This window comes from Arachis stenosperma, chromosome 6 (assembly GCF_014773155.1).
Source record: "Arachis stenosperma cultivar V10309 chromosome 6, arast.V10309.gnm1.PFL2, whole genome shotgun sequence".
NCBI lineage: Eukaryota > Viridiplantae > Streptophyta > Magnoliopsida > Fabales > Fabaceae > Arachis > Arachis stenosperma.
In genome coordinates this window covers 1,895,716-1,906,643 of record NC_080382.1, presented here as the reverse complement: position 1 = coordinate 1,906,643, position 10,928 = coordinate 1,895,716, and the positions used below count along the sequence as shown (strand labels likewise).

General features: G+C 34.4%; 1 protein-coding gene across 1 annotated transcript; it reads left to right on the top strand.

Annotated features, from left to right (window-relative positions):
- Positions 1-1,354: 1,354 nt before the first annotated feature.
- On the top strand, positions 1,355-7,431 carry LOC130935586 (ATPase 10, plasma membrane-type). Its single transcript, XM_057865393.1, has 22 exons — positions 1,355-1,425; positions 1,537-1,609; positions 1,717-1,836; positions 2,594-2,692; positions 2,795-2,932; positions 3,053-3,187; positions 3,296-3,475; positions 3,555-3,761; positions 3,837-3,956; positions 4,029-4,148; positions 4,227-4,349; positions 4,448-4,552; positions 4,829-4,973; positions 5,117-5,278; positions 5,446-5,684; positions 5,786-5,818; positions 5,906-5,987; positions 6,065-6,225; positions 6,301-6,474; positions 6,558-6,740; positions 6,836-6,999; positions 7,250-7,431. Exons 2-22 carry the CDS (start codon positions 1,544-1,546, stop codon positions 7,344-7,346), a joined length of 2,853 nt encoding a protein of 950 aa, XP_057721376.1. The 5' UTR covers positions 1,355-1,425; positions 1,537-1,543; the 3' UTR covers positions 7,347-7,431.
- The last annotated feature ends 3,497 nt before the right edge of the window (positions 7,432-10,928 follow it).

Here is a 10,928-nt window from a genome sequence, read left to right as displayed (position 1 = left end):
TTGGGCCTTTTGGTGTATTTGGACCTGGGCCATACCGTTGGGTCAGGGTAGGAACAATTATTATTATTATTATTATTATTATTATTATTATTATTATTATTATTATTATTATTATATTTTAGTTTCTCAATTTGATTGAAAGGGAGCTATTTCCACTGCCTATAATGTTAATTTGTAAGCACTGATGTAGGGTAGATATGAGATTGTACTCAAACACATGAGATACAAAAATATTTGAAAATCCTTGCGTACCTATTTGCAAAAAATCAAATAGACTAATATACATATGATAGACCAATGAGCTGATGCCACAGTAAATGAGCACACATCTAGTTTTGTGACACTTTGATAGCCTCTCCTTTTGGACTATCCAAGAAATTTATTACAAAATAGATAAAATAGATAATAAATAATAGATATCTTATTAACCTTTGACTTACCAATAATAACATATGGACATTGAAGGAGTTTATTTAGCATTTGGTGGACTAAGAAACAGAGACTAAGAGATAAAGATTAAAATAAATATCAGTATTCTGTTTGGTATAAAATAAAAGACAAAAATAGAACCAAGAATGAAATTATAATTTAATATGCATAAAAAATAAAATTGGAATTAATTAATTAAAATGAAGGTATTTTAGGTATAAAATGTTATTAAAATTTTAGTTTCTATCTCTAAAAATTTTAGTTCCCTGTGTCCATACTTTTTAGAAGTACTAAAATACAATTTTAGTATCAATCTCTAAACCAACAAACATGATACTGAGTTTCAATTACTCAATCTCTATCTTAATACCTCAAAACAAACGCTACCTAAGAGGACTACTGTCAACAATTTTTCACTCCCTCATGTCAATGGTCTTAAGATACTGGAGCTCCCAAACAATATTTACATTCGAACACAAACTACAATAATATCAAGTTTTTTCTATTTTTGTGGTTTAAATGCATATACATAGTTTAAAAAGGAAATTTTCAATTAATTTAAAATAGAAGAAGAAATTCATATAACAATATAATACAAATAAAATAATTGGAAAAACGTGCTGTACTGTGTTGCTATGTATACGCCATACGTGGTAAACTCCACGTAATTGTCAAGAGAACATTTTGGTCATATTTTAATGAATATATAAAGATGAGCACATATATGTTAGTATGCTACTAATTGAAGACGGTTAGTTAGGTTGATGAAGGAATAGGCAAGTTATGAAGGGTAGTTGAAACCAACGGTCTTGTTATGTTCTTGGTGTTGCATATCCATGGTCAAATCTAATTAAACTTTGTTGGAACCCACAATATGCATGCTGCATGGATTTTACCAACCAGTCAGACACCAATTCCATTTAGATATGCAAGTAATGGAACTATCCATCCTTCTTTGATTCATTTTTGTGTAACCTCCCTCTCTTGGAAAAGCAGGTAATACTCTAAGTTTGAACTATATATTGATATATGGATTATTATATGGTCTTAATTATTGAACTTACTGCACTTCACTAATCCTAAGAACTGAATCTGCTTAATTTGTAGTTGTAACATGGCTGAGGAACTGGATAAGCCTCTGCTTGATCCTGAGAATTTCAACCGAGATGGTATTGATTTGGTAAGTAATCTAACAAATGCAGAATAGTCAGTATAATAGTGCATTTTCAGTTTCATACTCAATCTTTGCAAATTGTAGAATAAGTAGCACTCAATAATTTTGGTCAGGAGCGCATACCATTGGAAGAAGTATTTCAACAGTTGCGAACATCGCGAACCGGGCTTTCATCTGACGATGCTGAAGCCCGGCTGCAGATATTTGGCCCCAACAAACTTGAAGAGAGGAAAGTAAGCTAAGAACAATCTTCTCTGAAAAATATCTGATTTTCTGCATGTGAAGCTTGATAGAAGTAGAACTGGTTATCCAATAAGATATATGCATCAGAGTTACAACTATGTAGTTATTTGAAAGAGCTTAATCATAGAAGGGAAATGCTGAACTGGAATAGGATAATATTGGAGGTTGAATATGAGCATTCTGCTGTCATTAGTTCGTATTGATCAAAGTTCAAGGTGTTCCTGTTTGTTTCTTCCACCACAAGAAATCTAGTTTCATATTATTTACAAAAATTTAATTTAAGGGTGAAGTTTGTCAAAAGTTTTAAAATACTCGTAAGTTTTATTTTATTTCAATTTGTCTAAAAAATTTTCGATTTGTATCAAATTTAATCAAGAAATTTAGGACTAATTTATCAATAATTTCACAAGGACAACCTTCAACACAAGCAAATTGGCTCCTAGTTGTTGGGTATTGTCAATGCATTAGTGCTAAACTTTTTGAAAATTTAGCTACTAGGGGTGCATGTAATGCAAATTGAAAACTTCTGGAATAAAATTGAAACAAAATAAAGCTGAAAGGGCCGATGGATTTAGACTATTTATGTTCTATAATCTATATATTTTGTGCTAATTTATTGTAGAACTGAAAGGGCCGATGGATTTCGTATCAAAGGCCACCATCCATAGCTCATTGACTAGCAAGAACTTATGCATATAATTGAAGAAATTCTTCTAACTATAACCTCATCCTCAACTGTTATTGCAGGAGAATAAAATACTGAAATTTCTAAGTTTTATGTGGAATCCTCTATCATGGGTTATGGAAGCTGCAGCATTGATGGCCATTATCCTTGCTAATGGGGGAGTAAGTAGAGAACATATTCACCTTCACTCTTCAATCCTTTGGTCCCTCATCACATGGTTCTTTAACCATTCATTGGGTACTTATTTGGAGAGATATTTTCAGGGGGATGGTCCTGATTGGCAAGACTTTGTAGGAATTTTATGCCTGCTGGTAATAAACTCAACAATAAGTTTCATAGAAGAAAATAATGCTGGTAATGCTGCAGCAGCACTAATGGCTCGTTTAGCTCCTAAAACAAAGGTATTATTCTTTCTCTTTGACATCTGTTTCTGGAATTCATTAGCTATATTATATGCATATGTTACATAGAGTGATTCCTTGCCATTAATGAGTATAATTGCATTGTATGCAATTTTGCAGGTTCTAAGAGATGGGCTATGGCAAGAGCAAGATGCAGCTATATTAGTACCTGGAGACATAATCAGCATAAAGCTAGGAGATATCGTTCCAGCCGATGCTCGATTGCTTGAAGGGGACCCTCTAAAAATTGACCAGGCAAGTCATTCTCAAAGAAATAAAGAAATCTAATACTACACTCATTTGTTACAACTACAATTATTTGTTGTTTAATGGTATCAAGAATCAAGATGCTTTCTTATGCAGTCGGCGCTTACCGGAGAATCTCTACCTGTCACAAAGAGAACAGGTAATGAGGTATTTTCAGGTTCAACATGTAAGCAGGGAGAGATTGAAGCTGTAGTGATAGCAACAGGAGTTCATTCCTTTTTCGGAAAGGCAGCACATTTGGTAGATAGCACAGAAGTTGTTGGGCACTTTCAGAAGGTAAATTTGGAAAGTTGTTAACATATTTTGTATCAGGTAATTTTAACAAGCCCAATTATTTAAGTATCTTTTTGTGCAGGTCCTTACTTCAATTGGTAACTTCTGCATTTGCTCTATAGCTATAGGGATGCTACTTGAAATAATCATAATGTTCCCAGTGGAGCATCGTTCATACAGGGATGGAATTAACAACCTTCTTGTTCTCTTGATTGGAGGAATACCCATTGCCATGCCTACAGTACTGTCTGTGACACTTGCAATCGGCTCTCATCGTCTTTCTCAGCAGGTAAAACTCTCAACAATTTGTTATTGGAAGATATTTATGCTTGATACTCAATATGCTCTTTGTTCTTCTTTCAAGGGAGCCATCACAAAGAGAATGACAGCCATTGAAGAAATGGCTGGAATGGATGTCCTATGCAGTGATAAAACTGGAACTCTTACACTAAACCGGCTAACCGTTGATCGAAACCTTGTAGAGGTAAGAGAAGGAGATGACATACAAGGTCATTATCTCTGTTGTTATTGTCCTTATTGAGATTTTGTTGAACAGGTCTTTAACAGAAACATGGACAGAGATATGGTTATTCTATTAGCAGCCAGAGCATCCAGACTGGAAAACCAAGATGCCATTGACAGTGCCATTGTTAACATGCTAGCTGATCCAAAGGAGGTAAAGACATCCATGTTACTTTGATACAACAATGCCAATGCATATGTTTTCAAACCCTCTTCTATGATTTCTCTGCAGGCACGTGCAAACATTACTGAGCTTCATTTTCTACCTTTCAATCCAGTAGATAAACGCACAGCAATCACATATATTGATTCAGAGGGTAACTTTTACAGGGCCAGCAAAGGAGCACCCGAACAGGTGTCTAATTTTTAGTCCTAGTATAAGATGCTTGTCATTTCCTTCAGTTTTGTATAAAAAACTCATAAAGCTTCTTTAACATGTTTCTTGAAAACCAGATTCTAAATATGTGCCAAGAGAAAGACGAGATTGCTAGAAAAGTGCATGCAATCATTGACAAATTTGCTGAGAGGGGACTGCGATCTCTTGCAGTGGCTTATCAGGTAGCGTGGCATGCCATTCCTCTATTTCCATGCTTGGTAATTGATTGTATACTAAAAATATAAACCTTTTTTGTACATAAATAATTTTTAAGAATGACCTACAAATGTGGTCAAACAAGAGTCAAGTTCCTCCTAAAGGTATTGGGTCAAAGGATGGAATCCAAAAGAACACCTTGAATCTCTCATCTTACCCAATTTTTTTACACTTAATCTATTTTCCACTAAACGCACCCGAATCAGTAATTGAATGGACTTACTCAAGGTAAAATCTTTCAGGAAATCCCTGAAAAATCCAAGGATGGTCCTGGAGGTCCATGGACATTTTGTGGTTTGTTGCCTCTTTTTGATCCTCCAAGGCATGATAGTGCTGAGACCATCAGGAGAGCACTTAACCTGGGAGTCTGTGTTAAGATGATCACAGGTAAGTATGTAGTAATGAACTTAAAATGATATAACATATGCCTCCAATTCGGTACTTTTCTCCCTTATTATGCAAGGAAATATTTATTTCTAGGCCAAAAGATTAATGTATGTAAATATGAGCTAGCTTACATGGAAATGCAGGGGATCAGTTGGCAATTGCAAAGGAGACTGGCAGAAGACTTGGTATGGGGACAAACATGTATCCTTCTTCATCTTTATTGGGACGTGAAAAAGATGAAAATGAAGCACTCCCAGTCGACGAGCTCATCGAAAAGGCAGATGGCTTTGCTGGTGTATTTCCTGGTACATTATTCTGAGAATTGTTCTAAGAAAAGTAAACCATACTTAGCATCCAAATAAGAAGTGATCCAAATGAACTTCTTTTGTATGATGTTATCTATTATTTCTGTAAATGATACCGTTTCACTAGATCTGTTTAACTGATTATTTTATCAATGTGATACTTTCAGAACATAAATATGAAATAGTGAAGATTTTGCAAGAAAAGAAGCATGTAGTTGGAATGACAGGAGATGGAGTGAATGATGCCCCAGCACTGAAGAAAGCAGATATTGGAATAGCTGTGTCAGATGCTACAGATGCTGCAAGAGGTGCTGCTGATCTGGTCTTAACTGAGCCTGGCTTAAGTGTGATCATCAGCGCCGTCTTAACTAGCCGAGCTATATTTCAGAGAATGAAAAATTATACAGTTGAGTTGAAATTAAACTTGAAAGCATGATTCCCAGAAAGTAGTCTTACATGATACTTCACATTTACTTGAGGCAAAATTGACACCTTTGTTACATGCAGATATATGCTGTTTCCATCACAATAAGGATAGTGGTAATTAAACAAAGTTCCAATTCTATTCCACACGCATTTCTACTTTCTAGACTTCCATACAACTTATCTACCTAAACTCTCTTACAGCTTGGCTTTGTGCTCCTAGCTTTGATTTGGGAGTTTGATTTCCCACCTTTCATGGTCCTTATTATTGCAATACTGAATGATGGTAATACTTCTTCGGATTGGATTGATCCAAACCAAATCGCGAACACCCCACTTTGTACTCATAATTTTATTGTTTAGGCACGATCATGACCATATCGAAAGACCGAGTGAAGCCATCCCCTACACCTGATAGTTGGAAGCTACCAGAGATATTTGCCACAGGAATTGTCATTGGCACATACCTTGCTTTGGTTACTGTCCTATTCTACTGGGCAGTAGTTGACACCACTTTCTTTGAGGTACAAAACTAATTTGCAATTAGACCTTATTCATGGACAAACATTTTTTTTAAGCTGAATGTTGCATTACTGCAGACTCACTTCCATGTAGCATCCTTATCCAGCAACAGTGAGAAAGTTGCATCCGCTGTATATCTGCAAGTTAGCATCATCAGCCAAGCTTTAATTTTTGTGACTCGCAGCCGCGGCTGGTCATTCCTAGAGAGACCAGGAGTTCTACTAATGTGTGCCTTTGTAATAGCTCAATTGGTAAGGTTTCCTCAAAATGTCAACTGCAAATAAGTATGACTCGAATTTCGAATGGGTTTGTTTTTAACTCTCCAACTGTTCAGGTAGCCACCTTGATTGCTGTCTATGCACACATCAGTTTTGCTTATATAAGAGGAATTGGATGGCAGTGGGCTGGTGTTATATGGTTATATAGTTTAGTGTTTTATGTGCCTTTGGACATCATTAAGTTCATAGTGCGCTATGCTTTGAGTGGAGAAGCCTGGAATCTGGTATTTGACAAGAAGGTTAGTGCAGATATTTTTTCTTTTATTGACTTTGGTCCCAATAAGATAGGATATGATCTTGCTTATTGAAATGTTCTTGTGTGTTTCATCAAAAGACTGCTTTTACATCAAAGAAAGACTATGGAAAGGAAGACAGGGCTGCAAAGTGGGTTCTTTCTCAGAGGAGTCTGCAAGGACTCATGGCTGTGGACCTCGGAGCCAACGAGAGGAGCTCTTCTTGGATAGCTGAACAAGCCAGGCGCCGCGCCGAAATAGCCAGGTACTTTAATATATATAATTTTAGGTGGAATCTCACGTGTAGCTGTCTTCACGTGAAGTTGATAGTTGAAAATCACTAGATAATAATTTAGTCAAATATGTCAAATCATTTAACAGTTCTCAATTATCAACTTTACGTCTAGTCAGCTAACTGTACGTGAGTTTTCACCATAATTTTATGAGAAATGTTATATATGCTACCTTTATATAAGAATCCTTGACAAGTCCCATTTGATAATGAATGCATGCAGGCTGGGGGAATTGCACACTTTGAGAGGACATGTAGAGTCTGTTGTGAGACTCAAAAAGTTAGATTTGAAAATGATCCAATCAGCACACACAGTCTAATTAATATGCTAATTATGTTTTTCTTCTTCTTCTTTATGTCATGGCAATGAAAGAGATTTCACACCAAACAGAACTTCAAATGAATTACACATAGTGGATTCTCACTGAAACGCTTCACGGGTGGGATTCCTCCTGACACCATAAATTTTGTATTCTAGTGTTTTGATAATAAGGTTACCATGAAAGTTTCATTCATCAATTATTGGCTTCGATCCAATTATTACCTAGGAGGACCGCTGAATCGTGACTCTGCATTTATAAATTGATGTCTCACAAACACATAATAATAATTTAATTCAGAACTTGAAATTAGCTTCCTATGCTTTGGTTCTAAGGGGTGTAACTGTGTAAGTTACCGAATTGGACCGAAAATTACCGCAAATCGAACCGAAAATTATAACAATCGATTTAAAAATCGAAAAAAATGGTTTTTTTCTATTTTTTTCTAACAAAACCGATCGGTTCGGTTTAATTTTCGGTTGGCTCGATAGAAATCGAACCGAACCGAACATATACATCAATTTCAATCTTTTAACAATTTTAATCTTTAATCTAACAACAAAAATTTTCAACCTCTAACCATTTCAATGTCTTACTCTTATTATTTTAGTTTATTGACTATTTTAAACCTCTAATTATTGTGATTCATATTTTGCTCATTAAAAATTATAAACCAAAAAATCAATCGAACCAAATCGCTATTAGTTCGATTTGATTCGATTCAATTATTGTAAAAATAACAAACCAAACAATTGTGTATCTGTAAAAACCGAACATATCAATTCAATTAATTTTTTATCCAAAACCTAACCAAACCGAACCGATAACACCCATTCTATCACTTTCATTAGAGTTATATGTTCATTGCTGAACATGGAATGTTTCTTCATGGCTATTGTTGAGGCCAATGTATTGCACAAGTGGTGTCATTCCAAATAAGTATAACAATTCCCTCCTTAGGACACACTTTATAGTATTTTCCATCCAGTACCCTTGGAAAGTGCTTTTGTAACATTTCAAACGTGGAGTTTTCTGTCTACATCTATGGGGCTCTTTAAACTCTGCGACTAATCATTTTTCTATTATAAGACCTACAATTGATTACGTTATAAAATATCTATCACACAAACCTTGAAAATTCACACAGGACAAGAACATGTGATAGATTTATTTTGGGAGTTGGCCAAATAATCACACCGATAAATAAAGTGAAAAATTTGTGGATTGTGGCTGTGTTGTTTAGTCACCATCCTAAAATAATAAAAATATTATTTGTACATTAAAATTAATTATCAAAATTAATTATTGTGTATTTATATATAAATACATGTATTATTTAATTTATTTTTAATATATATTTTATATTCATAATTAATTTAGATATACATATAGCATAATTGCTAAAATAATTACAACTAGATTTAGACTTACATATTATGCAAAACTAAAATGAAATAATTTTTATATATAAAAAACTATTTCAAAATTATTTTTAATAGAAAGACCTTAAAAGTTAATATTAAATATATGTCTGATACAATTTTTAAAACATTTTTATTTAGAATTTTTTTATAAATTAACTAATTGTTTAAATTTGTAAGTTAAAAATAACTATTTAGTGCTATTTGCTTTTTGTAGCGCATCCTCTAATTGTAAGAATAAACTTCTTCTTAAAAGAAAATTATGATTAGTTATATGAATATTGTTTGAGGGTTATCTAAAATTGGATTGCTTTGGGTTTGAATATGAAGTCCAAGTGCTTTTGAATCGTATGTCCGACGTCTTCTCCAACGAGGGTGAATATGTCCGAATTGTTTGTAAAGAGGTAGGGGATAGTACCTGTAAGGGACTCCGATACTTAAGTTAGTAAGGGTTTAAGCATATTTTTAGTAGATTGGGTTATGAATATACTTAAAGGTGTCAGTATATCTATACTTTTATAGTAGAATACATAACTATTTTTTAGAGTAGTTCCACCTTTATTGGTGGATAACCGTTCTCTTTTTTTAGGAAAGTCATTGAGATCTCCCTTCTAGATGAATTAGAGATATCTTAGAAGTCGATTACTTATTTGGATAAGTAGGGACAGACCCTTGTCGCAGTGTCTGACTTCTACAAGGTTAGGTAGGTATTTACTGGACTGGTTCTCTTAATTGGATCTCATTCATTGAGTCTGGCTATGTTTTTAGGCCAGGGTATGAATAGTGCCTCTACTTGAGTGCGAGATTCATGAGGTCAGACTCGAACATTTGTATATTAGACTGGTCTCATGTGTGTTAGTGCATCATGTCGGGCATGCTGCCTTTCTAGGGATTAGGTCGGGTACTCAACGTGTGTTTATGAACTTGAAGTGTCATGTCTTTTCGCAATCATTTACACGTTTCTCTACAATTACTTTGGTAACCGTGCACGTCATAAATGGGAGGGATGAAATTACTCTTTTACCCCTGGTGTCTTATAAATACTCAAACCCTTTTCTTTTTCTTCTTTTTTCTTCTTTTGAAATGTTTTATGCATCACTCTCCCTTTTTCCAAGCCTTTCATTTTCTTCATCACAACCTTTTCAAGATTTCTTTGTCTTGAGGTTCTAAATTTTTGCTTTGCATTTTTTCTGAAAAACTTAGAATGTTCGTGTGTTTGTTATTTTCATGCATTCTTCCCGCTTCGTATTTTCTTAAGGTTGGTTTTTTGGCCTTTTGAGCTTTATTTTTTGTATTTTTGTGTTTTTGTTGGGTGATATACTTCTGGTGCTATCTTTTTGACGTAAATGATAACGATTTCTTGTTGGTATGCTCTTCGTGATTGCTTTGTTGTTTTTTTTTCTTAAAAATTTTATTTCTTTATTGTGCATTTGAGTGTGAAATTTTGCCTTTTGGTGTCCCAAATAGTGTCATTTTTTCCTTCTAGAAACGGTGCAATTTCAAACTTGTAGTGGTGTTGTTCAAAGATTTGGGTCATAAGAGGTTTTGAGAACTTTGAAGTTCTTTTTTTGCTTGTTGGAGGTGGTCCGACCTCTTGTGACTTTATCGGAATGTTTTTATTTGTCTTGCCTGGCTTACCAATTTGTAGTGATGATTTTTTTTTGTTGTATTTGTAGGTATAGCTTTATATCTCATTTAGTAATACTCAACATGTCGTTTAAAGTCCCATCCAATCTAGATTGGGTAGATATAACTATGCTTTCTGTTGTCCCTGTTATTGATAATGAATATGCCGAGACCTTTCGTAGACAGCATAGGTTGTGTAGAGATCTGGAGGATAAGAGTAAATATAAAATTATAGTTGTCGATCCCGAGGAAAGATTTTGTTTCCCTCGACTTGACAAGTCGGAACACCATTTCATATATGTGTACGAATGCTTTTTTACAAAGTTTGGAGTTAGCCTTCCTTTTTTTGATTTTGAGTTCGAGATTTTTAGTCTTTATAAAGTTGCCCCTTCTCAATTCTATCATAATTCTTGGGATTTTTTTAAAATTTACCAGCTGCTTTGCCGTGAATTCGACCTCCCTATTTCTTCAAAAGTTTTCTTTTATCTCTTCCAACTTACCAAACCATTCAGTTCTAAGAAGCAGGGCTGGATCT